Source organism: Lepidochelys kempii, chromosome 8 (assembly GCF_965140285.1).
Source record: "Lepidochelys kempii isolate rLepKem1 chromosome 8, rLepKem1.hap1, whole genome shotgun sequence".
Classification (NCBI taxonomy): domain Eukaryota; kingdom Metazoa; phylum Chordata; order Testudines; family Cheloniidae; genus Lepidochelys; species Lepidochelys kempii.
Window position 1 is genome coordinate 100,400,678 of NC_136387.1, and position 24,777 is coordinate 100,425,454.

Below are 24,777 nucleotides of genomic sequence, written 5' to 3' on the forward strand. Positions count from 1 at the left end.
AGGTGCCCCAGAGGGAATGGACAGACCAGGTAATCATCAAGTGATCCATCCCCTGTTGCCCATTCCCAGCTTCTGGCAAACAGAGACTAGGGACACCATCCCTGCCCATCCTGGCTAATAGCCATTGATGGACCTATCCTCCATGAATTTATCTAGTTCTTTTTTGAACCCTATTATGGTCTTGGCCTTCACAATATCCTCTGGCAAGGAGTTCCACAGGCTGACTGTGCGTTGTGTGAAGCCCAGGGACCACTTCTCACTAGTTTCAGGCAGTAAGTCCTGTTTTGCCCTTGTTCCCTGCTCCTGGACTCCTTCCCTGATTTCCAAACCAGCATCCCCTTCTACACCTTAAAAACAGCCAAGGGCCCATGTCATCTGGGAGAGAAGTGGTTATTTTCCTACAGGCTAAGCTTCCCTTTTGAAATATGTAAGTGTGTGTTTAGATGACCCAATGCGGGGGGAAAGGTTGTAATGTCCTCATATGTGCACTAATGAATTAAAAGCATTGCTGGATATGCTAGACACATTATGGAGTGAGGATATATGTGTCCTGTGAATCGCTAATTAAGCAACAGAGACCTCAAAATTAGAAATCATCCGTCTGTCAGAGCTGTTTGAGCAGACAACATACCCGCTTAGCGTGAAGGACTTGGAACATTTCAGAGCAACTGACTCTAAGATACAGCTCACCCTGCAGCCAAAGGCTCCTATCTAAGAGTGTGTGAGGTGCACACAGACCAGAATAATACAGTTTAGAAAGATCAAATGGGTTTATGAGAGACCTGTTGATAAAGGGAAGGGTATGTGACTTCCATTCCTTATTGCGCTCTTCTCATTTATGTTCCTCAGTAACTCACAAATTCTGCCACAATTGCACTCAAGGGAAATGCTGGAGCTAGATCCCTCTTATTATTATAGGTGGGGCCGGTTGCACCAACTATTGTTAATGTCGCTTGACACTTCCCATTATAAGTCCCTGTGGTCAGTTGCTTATAACTTTGCCAAGCTTCGATAATTTGGACTGAAATTTTCCATGTCAGGTAGAAGGACCTCACATACCATAACATCTTCCTAGTCACTCCTCAGGCAGCAGGACACGGACAGGCTAAAATGGTCTTCAGTGTGTTTTGAAAGACCAGCAGGGATTTTCTTAGGTAGGGAACCTCCACTACCAGCTCCTTCCATGGTCTTAGGGCAGCCAATATAAATGTATATTCACCCACCAGCTTTGGTGCTACCAGACAGAAGCTAGAGGAGCAGTGTGGTACGTCATGCAGCTGGTATCCTAATGCTAGTCAGAAACTGTATTGGAGAGGGGGGAGTCAGTCCCTATGCACCATGGAAGGAAAACGCATATGGGCACACCCAATGGGTCAAACTTCAATATAAACAACGAGGAGTCCTTGTGGCACCTTAGAGACTAACAAATTGATTTGGGCATAAGCTTTCGTGGGCTAAAATCCACTTCATCAGATGCATGAAGTAGAAAATACAGTAGGCAGGTATAAATATACTCCATGCATCTGATGAAGGGGGTTTTAGCCCACGAAAGCTTATGCCCAAATAAATTTGTTAGTCTCTAAGGTGCCACAAGGACTCCTCATTGTTTTTGCTGATACAGACTAACGTGGCGGTGACCCCTCTGAAACTTCAATATAAGTCACACTGGGATAAATCTGAAAAATGCCACTGCCTCCCGTGGAGTGACTTCTGATTTACACTGGGGTGAGATCAGAATCTGTCCCTCTGTGTTTTAGCCATGAGTCCTTTGTTATTGAAAGAGATGAGATTGGTGCATCGTTAGCCATGACATGAGACAAGAAAAGGTGATGGTTTGCCCACCAAATGCTTATAGTAATTGAAAAACAGACTTTCTGGACCTTTCAGTAAATTTGATTCAATTAACCGTCTCCATAGGCAAGAAATGGTCAAGTCAAACATACAGTCTTCCACATCTGCTGATGGAAAAGTGACTCTGCTTTGAGCAGGGGCTTGGACTAGATGACCTCTTGAGGTCCCTTCCCACCCTGATGTTCTATGATTCTGTGATTCCAGATTTACATTTCAGCAGCACTGACAAACTGCCACAGCCACTAAGAGCTTTGAGTGCCTCCACTCCTTCCTTTGGTGCCTTGTTAATAGGAAATAAAACTGACCTGTGACTTTAATGAGAGACTTCCTTGGAGCCCTCCTAGAGGGATCTGCAAGTCAGGCTGCTTCTCTTGCCCAAAGGGGGCTCAGGGCTCTTAACCTCCTAGGGATGCTTGTGATGTCAACAGCTCACACTTCTCTACACAAGAGGTAACAAGTAGACTGCAAGTTAGTTCCTGAGACACTGAAAAGCATCCAGTTTGTAAGTGCTATTGGCAGTGCTTCCTGCACAGACACTGCTAAATAAATAGTGTGTTTTCCTTCTCTCTCCACTACACATTGCTCATAAAGGAGAGGGAGGGGATCACATAAATAATATAAGGAGGAAACAAACTGAATAAGAGAAAACAAACCTGTCCTCAACATTTCCCATTAACAAATCAGGATCCCTCCCAGAAGAGGAGAATAGTAAACTTCTTCTTGTGAATTTTATTATGAGGACATGGGAATGCTGTGGTTGGTGCAGTTCCCGTTTCCTACCAACAGGTGTCACGAGCATGAATTACAAATATTCTGTAAAAAGAACAAGGAGTACTTGTGGCACCTTAGAGACTATGTGGGCTAAAACCCACTTCATCAGATGCATGTGTGTGGAAAATACAGTAGGAAGATATATATATACACAGAGAACATGAAAAAATGGGTGTTGCCCATACACTCTATAACAAGAGTAATCAGGTAAGTTGAGCTATTATCAGCAGGAGAAAAAAACCTTTTGTAGTGATAATTAGGATGGCCCATTTCCAATGGTTGACAAGAAGGTGTGAGTAACGGTGTGGGGGGGGAAATAAGCATGGGGAAATATTTTTACTTTGTGTAATGACCCATCCATTCCCAGTCTTTATTCAAGCCTAATTTAATGGTGTCCAGTTTGCAAATTAATTCCAATTCATCAGTCTCTTGTTGGAGTCTGGTTTTGAAGTTTTTTTGTTGTAATATTGCAACTTTTAGGTCTGTAATCGAGTGACCACACAGATTGAAGTGTTCTCCGACTGGTTTTGAATGTTATAATTCTTGACGTCTGATTTGTGTCCATTTATTCTTTCATGTAGAGACTGTCCAGTTTGGCCAATGTACATGGTAGAGGGGCATTGCTGGCACATGATGGCCTATATCACTTTGGTAGATGTGCAGGTGAACGAGCCTCTGATGGTGTGGCTGATGTGATTCGGTCCTATGATGGTGTCCCCCTGAATAGATATGTGGACAGAGTTGACAACGGGCTTTGTTGCAAGGATAGATTCCTGGGTTAGTGTTCTATCCTCTAATATAATATATATAATATTCTATACTTCTCCGGGCATGTCAGATTGTAGCCACCCATGGGTGATGCCTTGGGATACATCACAAGCTAACACAGAAATTGTGCCTCATGACAGGATTGTTTACCTGCTTCTTTTGTGTTCAGACAGCACCAGGCTACATCAGTTTCTAAAAATCTTTCCCAAGTAGGTCAATGTATTTTTAAAAAATTGCTGGGAATTCAAACGACTTTAATCTGATTTCCAGGGCAGCAAATTGCATTAGAAATGGAAGCGCTCTTACAGTTTAAAGGCAAATTATATGTTTTGCCTCGAATTAATTTTTGTTTTTCCCCCTTCTCTACTGATAATTATAATCTGTCAGTTTACTCCTACATGCATCTGCACGTATTCTGCAGTTCCTGATACTTGTAGCTGTCGTTAAAGAAAACCTTTCAGGTTTTAAACGGTGACACATTTGCATGGGTTCAATGAAAAGGATCTATTTACGGAGTTCTGGGAGATTTGCATTGCTTGGCTAGCCTCCAGCGTAGGGGTTCTCCAAAATACCACATTATAACAATTATCCTGTCAAGGGCTGAAAAATCACAATCCCAGCTGGAACAATGCAGCCCTGGAGTTCAAGCACACACTAAACACAGTCCCAAACCACAGAAAATGTGCAGGGTTAGATCATGCCTTGAGGCACTCCCCTGAGCAAATGATGGTGTATAAACCACTGCACTCCAGGAGCAGGCCAGGGGAACATACTATCTCCAGGAAACAAAGTGGGGAGTAATGTACTCCTGCCATGGACCATCCATTGGTAAGTTACTATCCCTTCCTCCCTGATGGTTCAGCTACTGCCTAGCAAGTGGGAGCCTGGAGTCAAAGCTCCAGCCCTTCCCTGCCTCCCCCTGAACCCCCACAACTCAGTTCAGTCCCAGAAGCAGTTACTATGCTGGTGGCCCAAAGTCTGGGTCTCCTACACTGGGTTGTAGTTGTGGACATGGGAATGTAGTCAACGTGACAGTCAAGTCCAGACTTTAGTTCTATAATATATATGCTCTGACACATAATATTTTGCCACTATGGGATGGGGGGAGACAGAGGGACACCACCCATGTAGCAGCGGTCATGCTTGCGACCAAGGGAGAAGCACTTGCAAGTAGAGTTGGGTGAAAGTTTGCAACCAAAACTTTGGGTGAAAAAGGTGGATTTGGGTAAACTGAAATATTTCTCAAGATCATGTTGATTTCGCCAAAGAGTTTCAGTTAAAATAAATTAGATAAAATCATAACCTTTTGTTTCACCATTTTCAAAATGAAATGTTAGGATTCAAGATGTTGTTTTGAAATTCCCTTCAATGTTATATAAAAGGTGTTAAAAGAAAAGCTTGAAATCCAAACAGAATGGTTCAATGGATCTGAAACATTGGTTTCGACTTTTTGATTGGCCAGAATTTTTTAAAAATAATCATTTTGGATCAACCTGAAGTGATTTCTCCCCACCCCCCGGGGTTTTTGTAATAGCCAGTGACCCGAATAATCACTTTTTCACACGGTATAAGGTGAAGGTGAAAGGTGGTGCTTCTCACAGCAGTAACTGGGAGCCTTCTCCAAGTGCAGCAGATTGTGTTTGCATTGCTCTGTCCCAGTGAGTATGTCAAGCCCTCCTGGCAAGACTGTGACACACGACCCCTCATCCATGACGGCATGAGCTGGTGCAAATGGTACACACACATGCGTGCACACAGGGATGGGGGTTGAATTTGTGATTTTTGTCTTTAAAATATGCAGTTGTATCCACCAGAAGATCAATACCTTGTCAGCTAATGCCTAAGGATTTCTCACCATTCATATAACGTGGTAAATTTGTTTTCATTGTTTATAATTGGCCTAGTCTTGCAACATGTATGTTATCTAGCTGCCAGCGTCTCCGCTTGCATTATCTGCTGTGCCATTTGATTTCTGGTTTTGTCTTTCAAACCTGTCAGGCGTTCCCAGAAAATACAGAAAATCCTTTTGCAGTGTCAGACACGGGGCCAGTTACTTGTGCCTCTCTGAGAGTGAAGCATTTGAAATAATCAGGTATAAATAGTTTGTTTGGAAAATGCACATCTTGTATACCTAGGAAACATTGTAAAAATTAGATCATCAGCTACAGTAGTGTAGGAAGAGTCCATTGTTTTGTAACCATTTTCAATTCCAGTGATCCTATTTTGATCCCTGGCATGTGGACATGTATAACCCTCTATTTCTTGCAATTTCAACATAAGATCCAATTAAATTGGTTCCCCTTTCATTTGCAGGCTGCAGAGTCACTAGTTAAAATCTACCCTGACTTGGCTAGTTAAAATCATGCCCTGATTCTCATGGGTGACTTTAATTTTCCTGATATCTGCTGGGAGAGCAATACAGCGGTGCATAGACAATCCAGGAAGTTTTTGGAAAGCGTAGGGGACAATTTCCTGGCGCAAGTGCTAGAGGAGCCAACTAGGGGGGGCGCTTTTCTTGACCTGCTGCTCACAAACCGGGTAGAATTAGTGGGGGAAGCAAAAGTGGATGGGAATCTGGGAGGCAGTGACCATGAGTTGGTTGAGTTCAGGATCCTGACGCAGGGAAGAAAGGTAAGCAGCAGGATACGGACGCTGGACTTCAGGAAAGCAGACTTCGACTCCCTCAGGGAACGGATGGCCAGGATCCCCTGGGGGACTAACTTGAAGGGGAAAGGAGTCCAGGAGAGCTGGCTGTATTTCAAGGAATCCCTGTTGAGGTTACAGGGACAAACCATCCCAATGAGTCGAAAGAATAGTAAATATGGCAGGCGACCAGCTTGGCTTAATGGTGAAATCCTAGCGGATCTTAAACATAAAAAAGAAGCTTACAAGAAGTGGAAGGTTGGACATATGACCAGGGAAGAGTATAAAAATATTGCTCGGGCATGTAGGAATGTTATCAGGAGGGCCAAATCGCACCTGGAGCTGCAGCTAGCCAGAGATGTCAAGAGTAACAAGAAGGGTTTCTTCAGGTATGTTGGCAACAAGAAGAAAGCCAAGGAATGTGTGGGCCCCTTACTGAATGAGGGAGGCAACCTAGTGACAGAGGATGTGGAAAAAGCTACTGTACTCAATGCTTTTTTTGCCTCTGTTTTCACTAACAAGGTCAGCTCCCAGACTGCTGCGCTGGACATCACAAAATGGGGAAGAGATGGCCAGCCCTCTGTGGAGATAGAGGTGGTTAGGGACTATTTAGAAAAGCTGGACGTGCACAAGTCCATGGGGCCGGATGAGTTGCATCCGAGAGTGCTGAAGGAATTGGCGGCTGTGATTGCAGAGCCATTGGCCATTATCTTTGAAAACTCGTGGCGAACCGGGGAAGTCCCGGATGACTGGAAAAAGGCTAATGTCGTGCCAATCTTTAAAAAAGGGAAGAAGGAGGATCCTGGGAACTACAGGCCAGTCAGCCTCACTTCAGTCCCTGGAAAAATCATGGAGCAGGTCCTCAAAGAATCAATCCTGAAGCACTTGCATGAGAGGAAAGTGATCAGGAACAGCCAGCATGGATTCACCAAGGGAAGGTCATGCCTGACTAATCTAATCGCCTTTTATGATGAGATTACTGGTTCTGTGGATGAAGGGAAAGCAGTGGATATATTGTTTCTTGACTTTAGCAAAGCTTTTGACACGGTCTCCCACAGTATTCTTGTCAGCAAGTTAAGGAAGTATGGGCTGGATGAATGCACTACAAGATGGGTAGAAAGCTGGCTAGATTGTCGGGCTCAACGGGTAGTGATCAATGGCTCCATATCTAGTTGGCAGCCGGTATCAAGTGGAGTACCCCAAGGGTCGGTCCTGGGGCCAGTTTTGTTCAATATCTTCATAAATGATCTGGAGGATGGTGTGGATTGCACTCTCAGCAAATTTGCGGATGATACTAAACTGGGAGGAGTGGTAGATACGCTAGAGGGGAGGGATAGGATACAGAAGGACCTAGACAAATTGGAGGATTGGGCCAAAAGAAATCTGATGAGGTTCAATAAGGATAAGTGCAGGGTCCTGCACTTAGGACGGAAGAACCCAATGCACAGCTACAGACTAGGGACCGAATGGCTAGGCAGCAGTTCTGCGGAAAAGGACCTAGGGGTGACAGTGGACGAGAAGCTGGATATGAGTCAGCAGTGTGCCCTTGTTGCCAAGAAGGCCAATGGCATTTTGGGATGTATAAGTAGGGGCATAACGAGCAGATCGAGGGACGTGATCGTTCCCCTCTATTCGACATTGGTGAGGCCTCAACTGGAGTACTGTGTCCAGTTTTGGGCCCCACACTTCAAGAAGGATGTGGATAAATTGGAGAGAGTCCAGCGAAGGGCAACAAAAATGATTAGGGGACTGGAACACATGAGTTATGAGGAGAGGCTGAGGGAGCTGGGATTGTTTAGCCTGCAGAAGAGAAGAATGAGGGGGGATTTGATAGCTGCTTTCAACTACCTGAAAGGGGGTTCCAAAGCGGATGGCTCTAGACTGTTCTCAATGGTAGCAGATGACAGAACGAGGAGTAATGGTCTCAAGTTGCAGTGGGGGAGGTTTAGATTGGATATTAGGAAAAACTTTTTCACTAAGAGGGTGGTGAAACACTGGAATGCGTTACCTAGGGAGGTGGTAGAATCTCCTTCCTTAGAGGTTTTTAAGGTCAGGCTTGACAAAGCCCTGGCTGGGATGATTTAACTGGGAATTGGTCCTGCTTTGAGCAGGGGGTTGGACTAGATGACCTTCTGGGGTCCCTTCCAACCCTGATATTCTATGATTCTATGATTCTATACCCCTTATCAGCTGAGTGCTTAGTCTGTGGACAAACCTAGATAAACAAAGTAGATGTGTGGTAATCATCATCAATACAAAGGAAAATTGGAATATTTTATAGGAAGATCTGGATGACCTTGAAGATTGGAGTAATAGAAGTGGGGTGAAATTCAATAGTACAAAGTGCAAGGTGATACACTTAGAGTCTAATAAGAAGAACTTATGTTATAAGCTGGGAGCTCATCCGTTGAAAGCAAGAGAGAGACCTGGGTGTGTGGGTCGATCACAGGGTGACTGTGAGCCACTAATGTGATGCAGCTGCAAAAAACCCATGAGATCCTCGATGTACCTGGTGAGGCATTTCCTGTAGTGATAGGGCAGTACTAACGCCATTGTACAAGGCACCTGTAAGATCTCATTTGGAATACTATATACCATTCTGGTCAGCCATATTCAAGAAAGATGAATTCAAGCTGGCACAGGTGCAGAGAAGAGCTACTAGGATGATCAGGGGAATGGAGGCCCTATCTTCTCAGAGGAAATTGAAGAGGTTGGCTTGTTTCGCCCAGTGAAATGAAAGCTGAGAGAGGATCTGATTAAATACATCAGGGTGGTAAACACCAGGGAGGATGAAGAACAATTTAAGCTGAAGGACAGTGTTGGCACAAGAAGAAGTGGGTGTAAACTGGCCATGAGCAAATTCAGGCTGGAACTCAGAAGAAGGTTTCTAACCATTTGAGGGATGAGGTTCTGGAACATCCTCCAAATTGGAGTTGTGGGGGCAAATAACTTAATTGGGTTTGAGAGAGAGCTGGACAAATGTAGGAGTGGGACTGTATGATGGGATTGCTTGTGATGGGTGTGGGGTCCCATCCACATTTCTCATGTTCCTAAAATCTCATGCTTCAGGGCTTTCGCCAGTCCCATGCAGGGATCAGGAAGGGATTTCTGCTCATGCCCCCAGCGTATTCTAGTGAGATTTTTCTCCTTCCTCTGAAACATCAAAGATGGCCACAGCTGGGCAAGGTGGGACAATGCTCTGAGGTAACACTGAGCATACTCCCTTTCAGGAGCTTGGCTGGCTGGTTCTTGTTCACATGCTCAGGATCTAACTCAGGGGTCGGCAACCTTTCAGAAGTGGTGTGCCAAGTCTTCGTTTATTCACTTTAATTTAAGGTTTCACATGCCGGTAATACATTTTAACGTTTTTTAGAAGGTCTCTCTCTCTCTCTATAAAAGTTGATAGATTATATAACTAAACTATTGTCGTATGTAAAGTAAACAAGGTTTTCAAAATGTTTAAGAAGCTTCATTTAAAATTAAATTAAAATGTTGATCTTACGTCGCCGGCCCGCTCAGCCCGCTGCTGGTCTGGGGTTCCGTTCACCTAGGCCAGCAGTGGGCTGAGCGGGGCCTACGAACGGGACCCCAGCTGGCAAAGGGCCAGCAGCCAGAACCTCAGACTGGCAGTGGGCTGAGCGGGGCCAGCGGCCGGGACCCCAGACCAGCAGTGGGTTGAGCGGCTCAGCCTGCTGCCGCTCAGGGATTCCATCCGCCGGCTCCTGCCAGCCAGGGTCCCGGCTGCTGGCCCCGCTCAGCCCGCTGCCGGTCTGGGGTCCCGGCCCTGCCCACATAGAGTGGGTACCCTAGCCCATTCTCGTCCTCTCTCTCTGCACTGAGCTGAGGGTGGGAGTGCACTGAGCACAGGGCTGGGGGTGAAGGAGCAGGCTGGGGTTGGGGTGCAGGGTCTGGCCAGGAGCTAGAATGAGGGAGGGGACTCAGGATTGGGGCAGGAGGTTTGGGTGTGGAGAGTTTACCTGGGAAGCTCCTATTTGGTGTGAGGGGTGCAGGTGGGAATGTGGGGGGGAGGCGCAGGAGCTCCCGTTTGATGCTCAGGGTGGGGGTGGGAATGTGGGGGGGTGTAAGAGTCAGGGCATGGGGTGTGGGGGGCTGGGTGTGTGTGAGGGGGGTGCAGGGGTCCGGGAAGAGGTCTGGGTGTGTGTGAGGAGGGTGCAGAGGTCAGGGTAGGGGACTGGGGTGTGTGTGAGGGGGGGTGCAGGGGTCAGGGCAGGGGGCTGGGGGTATGGGCTAGGGTCCTGGGGTTGCTCCCAGCCCCCTGCCCAGAGCGGCTCAGGGCAGGGGGCTGGAGGGGATAAGCCCTGATTCCACCTCCCTTGCCCCGTCCCCCTTCTTCTCCGCCTCCTCCCGGGAGCAGCGAGCACTGCGGCTGCTTCTCCCCCTCCCGCGCAAGAGCCATCAGCTGATCGGTGGCAGGGAGGGAGCGGAGAAGGGGCAGGAACCCAGCACGCTGGGGGAAGAGGCGAGGGAGGGGAACTTGCCTGCCCTGCAGCAGCAGCTGGGCAGGACCAAGCTTCTTCACCCTGCCCCCGCGGGGTCGGGGGGGAGCGGAGAAGAGCGGGCCAGGGCGGGCAGGATTTTTAATGGCACGCTGCTGCCTGCCTGGTTCCTGGCCTGGGTTCGGCAGCGGGCTGAGCGGGGCCGGCAGCCGGAACCCGGCAGGCAGCAGCGTGCCATTAAAAATCGGCTCGCGTGCCATCTTTGGCACGGGTGCCATTGGTTGCCGACCCCTGATCTAACTGATCATCAGATGTAGGGACGGGAAGGAATTTTTCCCCCAAGTCATATTGGCAGTGACATGGGGAGTTTTTTTGCCTTCCTCTACAACGTGTGGTGCAGGTCACTTGCCGGGATCATCTGAGCATATCTCCCTTAATCTATTCCCTGCCATTCCAGGGGCCTATAGGGTGTAGGGTAGGGTGACCACATGTCCCGTTTTTAGAGGGGCAGTCCCGTATTTAAGCCTTCCTGCAGGTGTCCCAACTTTTTCTTAAAAACAGGCAAATTGTCCTGTTTTTTTCTGTCTCCCCCACATCAGCACTGGTGGGTCCTGCTGCTGGCCATATCCCTGCTCGCTAGCCACCCGCCCACCAGCGGTGAGTGCGGGGGGTCCAGTGGCCAACGATGGGGGGGGGTGTGGTCCTCCCCCTGCTGGTCCGCCAGCTGAGCCCCCGCTGTGTGCCGGCTCTCGGCCAGCGGGGCCCCGTCCCGTTTCCGGCCAGCAATGGCTGTGAGCAGCGGTGGCTGGTGCGTGCGGGCAGGGGCTAGGCAGCGGCCGGTTACGTGTCACCTCTGCTGCCCACCCATCGGCCATTCGCATGCTCCTCCCCTCAATGTCCTCTCCCTGCTTTGCCCCTTCCCCCCCACCCAGCCCTGCTGCTCCTCCATATCCCGCCAGTGGGGTGTGTCCCGTTCCCAGCGCTGTGCAGAGAACCAGCCCCGGGTCGGAGCGCTCAGCTCCCAAGCAGCCTGGACAGGAGGCTCCTTCCTTCCCCCCTGCCTCTGGCTGGGCCAGTGCCCCGGGAAAGCTCAAGATGCTCTGGTCTGGGGCGCTGGCCAGGAGGAGCCGAACAACACTGGCACGGGGAAGCCTCTCTCTGCCCCTCAGCTAAACTCTGGAGTGGCAAGGGGAGAAGCAATTTCCAGCCTGTTTCTGCCCCAAGCCTGCAGGCTTCACAGCAGCCCCCTGGGCAGGGGCTTAGCACCCTCTTCACCTGCCCCCACTCCCCGCCCTGGATCTTGCCCCCAGGGAGCACAGGGCTGCTCCGTCCCCTAGGCACCCTCCCCTGCTGAGCCACCTCCTGGGCCAGGTTTGCTGAAGCCCCTACAGTCCGGTTCCCTAGGCCCTGGTGCACAATGCATCCTTAGGGCTTAACCCCTTTCTGGCTGCACCGTAGCTGGGGGACAGGAGGTGGCTGTGTTATCTCGGTGGCCACCAGCAGCCTGAAGGTGTTAGCTGCCTTTCGACACTGTGCAGGCAGGAAGGGACAAGCTGCTTCCAGCCACAGGGGAGCAGGAGGAGTGGGGAGAGAAGAGATGAGCTCTGCAAAAACACAAGCCAGGTCATCCCTTCCCTGCGGGGAAAAAGAAGGCACTAGGACACTAGTCATCAGTGTGGACTATGCCAATGTCAAGTTGCAGACTTGAACTATTTTTCCTGTTGAAATTAGGGTGGTTCAAATGTTTATACCCCAGGAAAAGTTTGTTTTCCACACTTCCTTACCTCAAAAATGTATTTTTTTTTTTAGGCAGCAATCAAGTGTGGCAAATTTCAGCCATAAAGCTGACTGTTTAGATTGCTGGAGAGGTGACTGCAAGTTTTGACCTAAATATGACCTTGTAACTGGCATGCCAAGTGCCTGGGAGAGTGAAGTTTGCAGAACAGTTTGCCATTACTGTAACATTAACGATCATGTGCTCCATGGGCACCTATTAAAAGCCCCAGTTAGATCACTGGCTGCTGTCAGTTTATTGTATTTCCAAAATCACCTTGTTGTATGGACCTGAAGTGAACAGTGCACGTAGTATTCATGAACCAGCAGAAGCTATAGATCACAGGTACTTAGACTACATCTAAAAATCACACAGTATGATCTGTTGCTGCGGCTGAAAGGTTAAGCACTGGTTCCCTTATCTGTGTTACAAATAACACCCTAGATTATTAAAAATGAGTGAGTTTTAAAGATCTATTTTATCTTCTTGACCCTGATCATATTGTTGTACTTCCTCACTTTACTCAGTGGATCAGGAGTAATGAGACTAGCCAGTTTCACTTTCTGGGGATGGTTCTGGACCGTGCTAGTCTAGTGTGACGCCAGAGTAACCGCATAGAAATCAAAGGATTTGTACTGGCGTAAAGAGGGAGTGATGCTGTGAAGAATCAGGCCCTTTGTTTCTGGTCAGTTTCATGTTTGTGCTTAAGCTGCTGTTGGGTTTCGTTTCCAGCACTGAGCCCAGAAACATTAAGATTTAATCAAATTAAACATAAAAAGCCCGTTCTCCATTCAGTCTCCAGGCACATTAGATTTCATGAGTCCCCCATTTCCACGCCAAACCAATTGCTTTATTTAAATGTAAACAGTCCCCTTTTCAAAACCTCATTGTGCCTTAGGACGGCAATTTAGCAAAAGGAAGTACCGTGTAAACATTGATTATTTTCACATCTATTTTGACAAATCTTTCTACCGATTAAAACAAAGCGACTAACCAATATTTAACTGCAGTTACAGCTCCCAGGTGAAAGCAGATCCCTCCATATTATCAATGTGACATCAAGGAGTGGAAGTTCAGTGCCTAGGATTAGGAATCAGGAAACCTAGCTATTCCCAGCTCTGCTCCGGAGCTGCTGTGTGACCTTGGACAAATCACTTCACTCCCCCCCTCCCCCTTTGTTTATTTCAGTTGTAAACCTCATTGGGGCAGGTACTGTCTCTCATTACTTGTTTGTACAGCACCTCTCACAACGGGACCGTGATCTTGGTTGGGCCTCTAGGCACTGTGGTGGTCCATATAGGTAATAATACTACTCGAGGCAATGCTCGGAGGATAGGCAGGATGTTGCTGATCGCTTAAATATTAGACCAGGAGTCTGGAGCCATCTCTGTTTGTATCTTCTCAGAGCAGCAGTGGATGAACAAACAGCACTGGCAGCATGACAGCTAAATGGAATACTTCATCAGGGAGAGAATCAAGAAATACAGACTGTGTAGAATAAGGCAGCTGAGTCAGTGAGGGCAGCCCTCAGGGTAGATCTAAGCCTATCAGTCATTGTGAAGCAGGTTGATGGCATGTTTTGTTTTCTCTAGTCAGGCTGGAAACTGATAGCTCAGTTTATAATGGAGAAGAAATCAAAAGTCGTATCTGTTTTTATAGCTGCACAATGGCCAGGTTGGCTAGAGAGAGATAATTACGTGCCGTGACAAGATGAGGAAGAGATGAAATAGAAGGATATTATTTGTGAACCAGGCAGAGGGAGACATTATGGCCATCCCAGTGCAGGTGTGCTGTATGGGGAGCACGTATGAGTGGCATCAGAATCAGAGATGGAGGATATGGATTTAGTCAGGCCCAGCACTAGATTTTGTTTAAAAAGAGAGGGGCATTACAACGTAACAGGAGTTAAATGTTTCAGGAATTTTAAAGAATGAAGCTGAGAGAGGTTTATTTAAAAATAAGAGTAGCAAACACTTCACTGAGGTGCTGGGCACAACAAGGACAGCACTCTGCTTGTGCATGAGAAGCAGGAAGTGAAACAGACTAGAAACAAAAGTTACCCTTCCCGGGTCTGTTTCATTGAAGAAGCTGAGGGTGAAGGGCAGAAAAGTAAACAAGTAACAAAAGCGATGAAAAGAAAATGAGACATTTCCAAGGCTTTGAGTCTTAATAATCTAAGTAGTGCCTGGATGTGTAGGGTCGGAAGTCGCAGGGGCTCTGAGTTGGTCTAACTCTGCTCCCATTGAAGTCGGTGGTGCAACTCCCTCACTGGCAGCAGAGTTCGCCCAGTGCTGAGCAGCCGGTGGAAAGAGATAGGGCCCATCGTGGTGACAGGATTCAGCCCAAGAGCTGAAGCACTCTCAATTCCTATCGCGATATTGGCAAAGAAGCCCATGGAAATTCTGGCTGTTTTTCACCCTCAGATGAATTTTGCATTAGCAAGCTCAATGTTAGAGAGGTTGGAAAGAATTCGGAGAAGAGCATCAAATGTCACTGAGGCTGGAGGGGCTGACTTGGGACACCATTTGAACAGTATTCACTACAAATAGGTTGACTCGGGGCTTGTCTACACGGTGCCGCCGTCCAGATTATGGCGGAGTGAAAAGTGCTCTTACGTGCTGCGCTCAAACTGCCCTGTGTAGACCCTGCTGGCATGAACGAAAAGCTTCATGTCAACATAGTCCTGGCTGAATGTGACTATGTCCACGAGAATGAGGCAACTTTCTGGTCGCGCCAGCAGGGTCTACACAGGACGGCTAGAGTACCCTGCAATTCACACCCCCCTAGTCTGGACTGTGGCGCTGTGTAGACAGGCCCTCAGAGGACCGTGCGTGTCTGCCAGGAGTGGGGGGAAAGGACATAAGTGTGATGGCTGCCATCTCGGGGACTGAAATGGGGACCTCCAGAGCTAAAAGCATGAGCAGCTGTGACTTGAGTTGAAGAAGGAAGCTCTGGAACCAGCTGCTATAACAACTCATGTCCTCTATGGATCGGCATAGAGGAGGGACCTGTAACACACGTTCACTGGTAGGTTACGTACACGCTGGAGAAATACTCACAGTGGTGCAAGGGGGTCATTGAGTGGAATAAAGCAAAGAGAAGTTTTAGCTGAACACCAGGAAAAATGGCTGTGAGATTACTAGACAGTGGAGTGATCTCCAAAGGGAAGAGGTAGAACCCCCATCACCAGGAATATATAAAGCTTGACTGGAGAAAACACTGGAGACTCATGGAGGGAATAATTCTGTACTGGTCTGTAACAAGTTAGACCGCCAGTTGAAGTCTCACTTGCAAATATACTAATTGCTCTGAGATTCTGCACAAGGATTTTCCTAAAAACATCTCAAATGTGTGGTTTATGCATTGCTGCAAGACTGTGTTATTTCACAATGGTTTTCTTCCCTCTCTTTTTTCCTTCTTCAGGAAAGAAAAAATGCCCCCTTTTAAATGTGCCACCCTGCGGGGCCCAGGGAATAGCCACCCAGGCCGCAAGCTGGAGAAGAGAAGCCAGACGAATCCTACGGAGCACTCTCACTCGTCATAAGGACATTGGGAAGCAGGCACTGTGGAAGTGGAGTTGGATCAGCACCTTGGGGGGGTTGAAATTGCTCTTTCTTTCCCCCCCAGATAAGTAAAATAACAAATAGTTGGTGGGGGGGAGGAGAAATCAGCTAGAAATGTTACTCATGATTTAATTTTTACCAATGGTAAATCAGTTCCACATCTTTTGGCACAGCTCTGGAAAATGTGAACAGATAGATTCACAAAAATCATTAACTGCAGCTGAACATCCATTAGTTACAAAGCAGGGGGGGACCCCCCAAACCTCTCCCCCTCTCTGTCTTTAAAGGCGTAGTTGATTCACTGAGCAAACAGTTCAAAGCCCCCTGTCACCCAGTGCAATGTTTACCCCTTTAGTGTAAAATTCAGAAGTCTTGATGCAAGTCTCATATGCTATTCCAGTTACCGTGGGCTATTGTGTATATAAATAGCCCATGGGGGTAGGCAGGCATGCCCCTCTGTACCCTGCTTTGCGCCATCCTTCATTTCCTGGCACCTATTTTGGTTCTTCCGTCAGATCTTTTCATGAGAGACTCCTGTAGCCCTGTTAATTGAGAGAGACGCATGCACACGTGTGTGATGGTTATCGCTCGCAGAGCATGAGCTGAGCCGTGATGGGGGAGGATGTGTGGCGCCCATTTGGTGTCATTATTGTGCCTGCAGAAGCCAGTTCCAGGCATTATACTCACCAGCAGCCCAGGCTAGACCCATATAAGAGGCATAGCCTGTGCTCCCCAAGCAACTGCTAGGTAGTGTCCAGGGATACGCTCAGACCTGCCCCCAGTACAGTACGCACAGTTGGCAGCATTGATTGGCCCCCCCTCTTGGTTTCTTCATGACGGAGGTGAGGGGCAAAGCATAGGGGGGACCCCCTGACTCTTCTCCCCCCACCTCCACAAGCTAATCTGGCCCATACACGCATTGAAACTTGTGCTAGAAGCCATCTCCAGCGGGCAGCCTCCTCCCCAAGTCTCATGTGACCGATCTGAAGTGTCCCTCAGCTTTTCAGGGAAAGCAAGTTGAAACCTAATCACACCTTCTGCAGGTTCTATGGGATTAGGAAACCAGATGTTAGTGATGGGCTCGACCTCTCCATTCCCAAACCCTGGAGAAGTTTAGATCTGGATCTTAGGGCCAGATTCTCAGCTGCTGATCCCTGATCCTGGGCTGGCCAAGGGGCTGAAAAGGCCCTAGGCAAAACTGAAAGCAGCCTAAGATTGTTACACTGGCTGCAGTTGTCCCACATGGACTGCTGCACCAGCTGGGCATCTGGCAAAGTGCCAGGCACGCCATCCCCACCCTCTGAATAGCCTCATCCTATCCCCAACATTCCCCTGTCTGGTGAGTGTAAATGGCTCCGTGTGGCATGAGGATTCCCCTCTCTGAGGAGAATGCTTGGCTGGCCCATTACGCCAGCTTTCCACTTGCTTTGCACTGACCAGGAAGCACAGAGCAGGCAGAGTCAGGGCAGAAGATACGGCTTCCAGGTCTGTGGCTCGGGTAAACCTCACACATAGCTACACGGCAACGTTTGAATATACAGCCAAACCTACAGCCCGTGCCTCATTTTCGTCATCCTCCCCCGCCCCCTCAGCCTCATGGTGGGTGTAAATGAGGGCAGAATATGGCCTTGTTTGGATCTGAAAAAGAAGGAAGTCCCAAGAAAGTGACAAAAGTGGAAATGCACAGATGTTGTCAAATAAAATCCATCGACCTGATTGTTTTAATCTCTGGGAAGGGGAGAGATGGGAGAATAGGAAACAAGCTGAGAACAAGAAATAAGATGACCCATGGGAAGGAAAATGATAAAAACAAACTCAATATTGTCAGCATTTCAAGGTTACAGGGTTAAACTGTGTGCATTTTTAAGGAGGGTGAAATGCCTTAATATGATGAATACCAATGCATCTAAAAGGCACAGTGCTGCTTTCCTGGCTCTATACACAGAGTAATGAATAGTGGTGACAGCATGATAATTAAAATGACCTCTTGGAGATATGGATTAGAAGGCACGCAGAGCGGGGATAACTTGTCCTTTGAATTAATCTAGTGTTAATTTATTACTATAGTTGGATTTTATAAGGTTTTAGTGGAAGACTTGCAAAGTTGGTTTACTCGGAGGAAAAAAATGTTCCCTTTGCATATTGATTGAAACAAAACATTTGCAGAATTCCTTGGTGATTCTTTCTGAATGGCTCCATGTATCTAGGATTTCAGGCAAAGTCTCCTATTCTTTGGAGAATCTACTCTAGAAAGAATGAATAAAGTGATAAATGCAACAGCTGAGTGTGTCTCTACATTTTCCTTCTCTTCCTCCCTGCAGATGTGCTCACAACCCTCAGGGTTGGCTGGACAGTGAAGGGTGGCTAAGAGAGGCATGGTCACTGTCCTGCTACCAGTTCTCAAAGGTTCCTATCATTTGGCTTCTGTATTCAGACTATTTTAACTTAAATGGATATTTATTTCTTCACACAATGCACAGTCAACCTGTGGAACTCTTTGCCAGGGGATGTTGTGATGGCCAAGACTATAACAAGGTTCAAAAAAGAACTTGATAAATTCATGGAGGATAGGTCCATCAGTGGCTATTAGCTAGGATGGGGAGAGATGGTGTCCTTCATCTCTGTTTGCCAGAAGCTGGGAATGGGCAACAGGGGATGGATCAACTGATTATTACCTGTTCTGTTCATTCCCTCTGGGGCCCCTGTCATTGGCCACTGTCGGAAGACAGGATACTGGGCTAGATGGACCTTTGGTCTGACCCACTCTGGCCGTTCTTATGTTCTAATGTCTTTATTGCCATGGAGATTAACCTCTCCACTCCTGACCTGTCTCCTTCCATTCAATCCTGCATCTCAGCCTAACCCTGCAACATCTCCTCCTCCAATGTACTCCATCATCACCTCCTCTGCAACTTCATGTGCGTTTCTACACTACAATGGGGATTCAATCCTGCCTGTGGATCTGGGCATCACTACAAAAGAAATACTAAATAATGATGCTATCTTGGACCCATCATGGCCCAAGCAATAACCCTGGCCCTGCCACCAACTTGGGCAAGTGATTCCACCTTTCTGTGATCCCATCTGTAAACAGAGGATAATAATAATAATTAATTGGGGCCTGATTTGACCATCTTCCCATTGAGTAGTATTTTACTCTGCAAGCAGTCCCATTTAGAGTGTGGTACAACATGAGCAAGGGTGGAACAAGCAGGTCCTTAATGTTTGTACAATGTGAAATGCTATGTAAGTGCTAAATATTGTATCAAATTAAATCTCTCCTGGAATTCTGCAGGGCCATCTTCGTGGAAGTTCTTTCTGATAGTCCAGGTGTATGTGTGTTGGATGGAGACAGATGGACCAATGCATGCAAAATGCATGCAAGAGAATTCCCCCACTCCACGTAGATCATATACCTCCTAGCTCATCTTCTCCTGTACGGTCAGTTTCTTTTGAAGGGAAAACAGTTATCTATACATAAGGGTGAAGATTTTCTTTAAAAGAATGATGTCTATTAAAGGTCTGTGAATTAAGGGGACAGATGCCTGTATGGAGCACGCAAAGATCTCCAAGGAGGACAACATGACACAGCTGTGTGATGAGGTGGTTATGTACTGCGACGGAAAAGGAAAGTGCTTTCAGGCAGCTGTATTTTATAACCAATACCAAATATTTATAATAATTTTTCGGTCACAGCAAGGTATGGTTCTGCAGTTAATATTAGCAATAAGGTTGTCCTCTGATTGGTCAAAGCTCAGACCAGTGGATAGGAGAAAAGGCTCCTTTTTTTAAAGCAAGAGGACAGAACTAGTATATTAAAGAAATGTGTGGAGCTAGGAGCCAAATTCAGCACAGGTCTAAGCAGGCCCAAGTCCCATTGACTTGACCAGGAAAACCAACTCCGTTCCCTTTTATGTGATGCCAAATGGTCTCTGGAAAGTGCATTTAGAAATACTTCTCTACACATCACCAAGTTGTCTGACATGCAGACCCTGCAGCAGTGAGTTCCACAGGTCAAACAAATACTGCAGCTGGATTTTAGGAGAGGACTAAGTCCACCGGACCCTCTCTAGAGCGCAGGATTTGGGAACCATGCGCACTACCGCGTTAATGCGGGGACCACGTTAAAATGAATTGCAATGAAAGTAATTACGTTTGGTAGCCATGGCCGCGACCGTGTTATATGTGAATTCGCGCTATATAGATGTGCATTCTAGCGAGGGTCTGGTGTAATTACATTACTATTTTGCAAAGAAATAGGAGCTTTTATTTCCTCTCAAGGGCCATTTTTAAAATTTATTATTTGCCTCTGGATGGACATATAGGGCCCTTGTTTAAATGAAATGAGAGCTGCATGTGTGGATTACAAACAAATGTGTTCCTTATGAAACAAAGATCTTCAGGAGAAAGCCGGAGGTAAGAGACATGCATATAAAATACACCTGTATGTCGGTATGTAGAAGCGAGGAAAGCAAGAGATGGCTGGCTGGCCCTGTCTGTTAAGGTAACCTAGAATATAAGGCACAGCCTTGCATTGGGAGTGGTGTTGATGCATTGCCCACAGAGGCACATTGCAGCCCAGTGTGTGAGGGGAGCTCGCCCACCTTCCAGATGCATCCACTATACACTACCGCAGCAGGCTGCCTCTGCTAGCTGGGGCCAGGACTCCCAACCCTCCACAGCCCTTAGGGGAGAACAGCGCTAGTGTGGGAGCTGGAATCACCCGGCTCTTCTGCTCCCCTCTCCCTGGCTCCCCCTCTGTCCCACATAAGCACCACCTGGGCACGTAGGGCTTGCACCAAGGCCCACTGATGTCCAGTGGAAAGATGCCAGTGAGCTTTGGATCAGACCCAGAGACAGGACAACAGAAGAAAAGTGATCTCTGAAAAGAATACTTGTCCCAGTTGCCAGCTGTGAACCGTTCCTGTGTCTTCCCTTCTTGAGGAGACGCTCTGTGTCTCAGAGGCACTTGGACGTACACTATTGAGCGATACGACAAAACACTTTGATAACACAGGGACTGGCAGCATGGCAGAAGACAGATGGGTCAAGTGCCACCAGGGCTATTTTAGAGGTTCAAAATCCCCAAAGCAGGTCCCAATACTAGGCATTGTGCCAGATTTTGGAAAATGCATTACTATTTAAAATGAATCACCCTTTTATTCTGGCACAAATCGAGGCTCTTTGTTTTTGGGGAGGTGGAATCAGTTGCATTCGCGTGCTGTTTTCTCCCTAATCTTGGGAGACTGCACCCTTAGGAAGCGCAATGGCGAATTAGCTCCCTGTACACAGAGGCTGCTTCATGAATATTAAACCCCTGAAATTACCTTGTGTTCTGTGCATCCCGCTCTCCTGACATGAAAATCCTGCTGCAACCCCCTGCGCAGACAGTCTAACTCTATTGAATTGGACCCTCGTTGTGAGGGGATTATATATTCTGACTGGGGCTGCGTTTGCAATTATTTTCTCTGCTGCACCAAAGACCTTTACTGCAGAGCTGCAAACCAGTTATAGGAACATGAAATGCTTTGACTTCTTCACTAGGGAAACATTAATCAAATCACAGGTTATGTCCATTACAGACTATGGCAATATTGTGTACAGGAATTCCCAGGAGAAACGTCTACAAAAATTGGAATCTCTCTATAACTATGTTATGAGATTTACTGGTGTGGATAAAATGGGCAGAGTTAAAATTACCAGGCTGGCTATCTCTAAAAGACAGGTGAAGTCTGCTGGCTATCATTGCTTCATAATATTACAAATGGAAAAGCCCTGAAGTAATTGAATAACACATCTGCTGAAAAACCCTGTGAACTGCTATAACCTAAAGATTAGAGTGCAAGGAAACAATATATATACAGCAGCAAGTTAAAAGGAAAAAGATGTTTTCCTTACCTGGCACCAGAGATCTCACAAATGCTGGGGTTTCTCATTGCCTCCATATATATATAGAGAGAGAGATGAGAAGCCAATTTCATCAGCACCTTAAAGGATGGAAGAGGATGGCAAAGACTTTTCAATCAGAGCAGGGCAAGTTTCACTTTATAGTGGGGCCTTCCTATGGTTGGCAATGCTTGTGAGCAGCTCGGTCGTATCTTTCAAAATAACAAGTAAGGGTCATAATAACAGGAGGGATCTCCAAGCACTTAGCGAGTATTAGTCAGGGCCTTGTCTATGCTTGGAGTTAACATTCAGCAATTGGTGGCCAGCAGCCGGTGAGTAGGGATCCATTCGACTAGTGCAAATGGCAGCTTTCCTCATCTACACTTGGGCCACTGATGGCTGCATCTCAAATACAGACAAATGTCTCATAACCCCCAGAGGAGGTAAGCATATCCTATACTCATCGCATGTATGGGGAAGCTGACACACAGGCTTGTGGCTGGCGCAAGATCTCTGTGTAAACTGGGTTGGCTTAGCTTTAGGCATGGAATGCCGAGACTCCCTTGGAACCAGAAATTCTAATCCCAGCATGGGCAACTCAATCCTCCAGCCTGCTAAGGTAAATCAGATGGAGTATTGGAGGTTTATTATGTGGGGGTCTTCTGAGATGCCATAAAATTGAGGCCCTTTTTGGCCTGCCTTGCCATTAAAGATCCCATAGCACTGTTTGTGAGTCATGTTCTTCGCTTGCTGAAGTTTCCAAGTGATGTTCCAAGGGCATCCCATGTAAATTGCATTGCAGGAATGCAGTACTATGGTAGTCAGGGGGTTATCTTAACTAGGTATCAGATATAGGAAAATCTGATTTATGCATTTATTTACTTGTTGTTAATAGCTCACCCAAGCCTGTCTCTAGCAGGCTGGCATATATGTGGTAACATTTTTAAAAGAATGACTCTAAAAGGGTTTAAATCACCTTGTTAAACGAACACTCAGAATGCGAGGCTCCTGAGTTCTTTTCAGCACGGTAAGAGGAGGACTGTGAAAATAAGAGGTGGTTGAAAATGTTTTGGGGTTTTTTTTCATCAAAAAATTTCAAAATTTGAATTTTTTGACCACTTTACAGAGATCCTATTTCTCTAGCACCACTCGGACTTTGTCTCTGGAAAGCAGAGCTATTGAATACTCAGGCCTGAGGCACACTGGGCTGTGACCTCCTGAGGCCTAAGCAGGGGTGTGCTTGTTAATACTAGATGGGACACAGTGTGGCGGGGGGGGGAAACCAGGGTTGTGCACAGGAAAGTGGCGCTCTTCTCTGAGTCAGAATTGAAACCGTGCCCCGGCACAATCACACGGTACAGGTGAGATGTAAAACCGAGCTGCTGACTACTCGTGGGCTTTAAAGATCTCACAGCACTCTTTTGGCAAGAGTAGGGGTATGAGTCCCGGTGCCTGAGGTCAAATTTCAACCCAGCTAGCACACCCTTCCTCATGGCTTCAGATGAACATGGTTTTGTTTTCACGTCCTGTCCAAAATAGCTGAGGAATGCGGCTGTGCAGTACTGAACAGCTGCCATGTTCCACCCTAAAGGCGGCTGCACGCCTGGGATGGTGAAGTGGGTCCCACGTAGGTAACTTGGGGGATTCTCTGAGGGGAAATGCGCTTCATAAATAGCACCAAGCCACCTTTGCCCGCATCCATGGATGCTCCTTGGCTGTAGTTCAACAAACTGGAGCCTCAGCTGTGTGTGGTCTGCAGTTCAACAGAGGGATGCTGCGCTCTTTATGGGGACTTGGTCTTGAAAGACCCATGCACCACTTAGAGAGAGTTCTTTTCCTGAACTCGACGCCACGCAAGCAAAACTGGAACCCCTTTTCTGTCGCTGAGGCCCATCCCTGTCACGCACCCAAAGCCGCTGAAAACCTGGGATCCCGAGTTACCAAAGGCAACACCTGATGAAGAACTTGCGGGAGGGGGAGCTGCAGCCCGGCCTAACTCTAGCTTTACAGGCTTGTCACAATCCAGGGTTATAAAAAGGTGAGCGTACGCATCAGGGGAGAAGTCCTTCCCTTCCCCACCCCCACTGCCATCTGTGAGAGTTTTGCCACTGACGTCAATAAGACCAGCACGTCTGGCCAAGAGTTCTGTGCCCAGCGCTCTCACAGACTCCCTGCCAGCCTGTGGGCAAGTCCCATAACATTTTTCTGTGCTTCATCCTCGTCATCTCTGTAATTAGCATACCATAGAATAGTAATACTATTCCACCATTGTAATAGTACCCTCCTCTAGCAGCCACTATGTGAGAAATCTCAGAGAACTTTATCCTCATGAATGCAGTAAACCTTAGAACAGTCTTGTGAGAGGGGGGATTATAATCCCTGTGATGGGGTATCTGCCCCTTAAGAGCTGTGGTGCCTAGGAGACAGTCCACCCTGTCACCTGGATGGCCCTTTAAGATTTTGCATGGGGTGCCGCATATGAGGATCTAGGAGATATTGGAAGGTAGGAAGTGGTCCCAGGATTGAGTGGTGGTTGGGAGGAAATCCCAGCACTGTTGCTTTAAGGGCCCAGACCAGAAGACTGGCAGAATGGGCGGGGCTCCCCTCTCCCCCAACCAACTGGGATGAGGTTTGGGAGGGGGACCAGCATAAATGCTGGCTCTGCCTTCCTAGCAGAGACACACCAGCAGGGAGAGGCTGGCCTGCCAACTACCCTTGCCCTACGGGGATTAACTGGGGGAAAGGAGGCAGCTGAAGAAGAAGCTGGCTAAGCCTCTACATCTGGCTCAAATGACTGGGCAGCTCCAGGGAGGACAGATTGTGAGTCCGGTCTGAAGACTATGACTGGCCAAGTTCAACCCAGCTCCAGGAAGAGGACTGAGGAGAGCTCCTGAACAGAGGCAAGAAAAATCTACCAGGAATCTTATATGGAGCTAGCGTGGGTGTGAACTTGAGCAACTAAAGAAGTATATTATGCTCTGTGGAAGGAATTAATAAACCAGACCTTCCAGAAGGGAGTAGGTACTTTGAATTAATCTGGTGTGAGTCATTGACTGCAAGATCC

At 47.4% G+C, this 24,777-nt stretch overlaps 1 protein-coding gene across 1 annotated transcript in view; it reads left to right on the forward strand.

Annotated features, from left to right (window-relative positions):
* AGBL4 (AGBL carboxypeptidase 4) overlaps positions 1-19,106 on the forward strand; it is a 1,393,122-nt gene extending 1,374,016 nt beyond the window's left edge. The window contains exon 13 of the mRNA XM_073357770.1: positions 15,688-19,106. Within this exon, the coding sequence (XP_073213871.1) occupies positions 15,688-15,808 (121 nt within the window). The 3' untranslated portion in view covers positions 15,809-19,106. The remainder of the gene's footprint in view (positions 1-15,687) is intronic.
* The last annotated feature ends 5,671 nt before the right edge of the window (positions 19,107-24,777 follow it).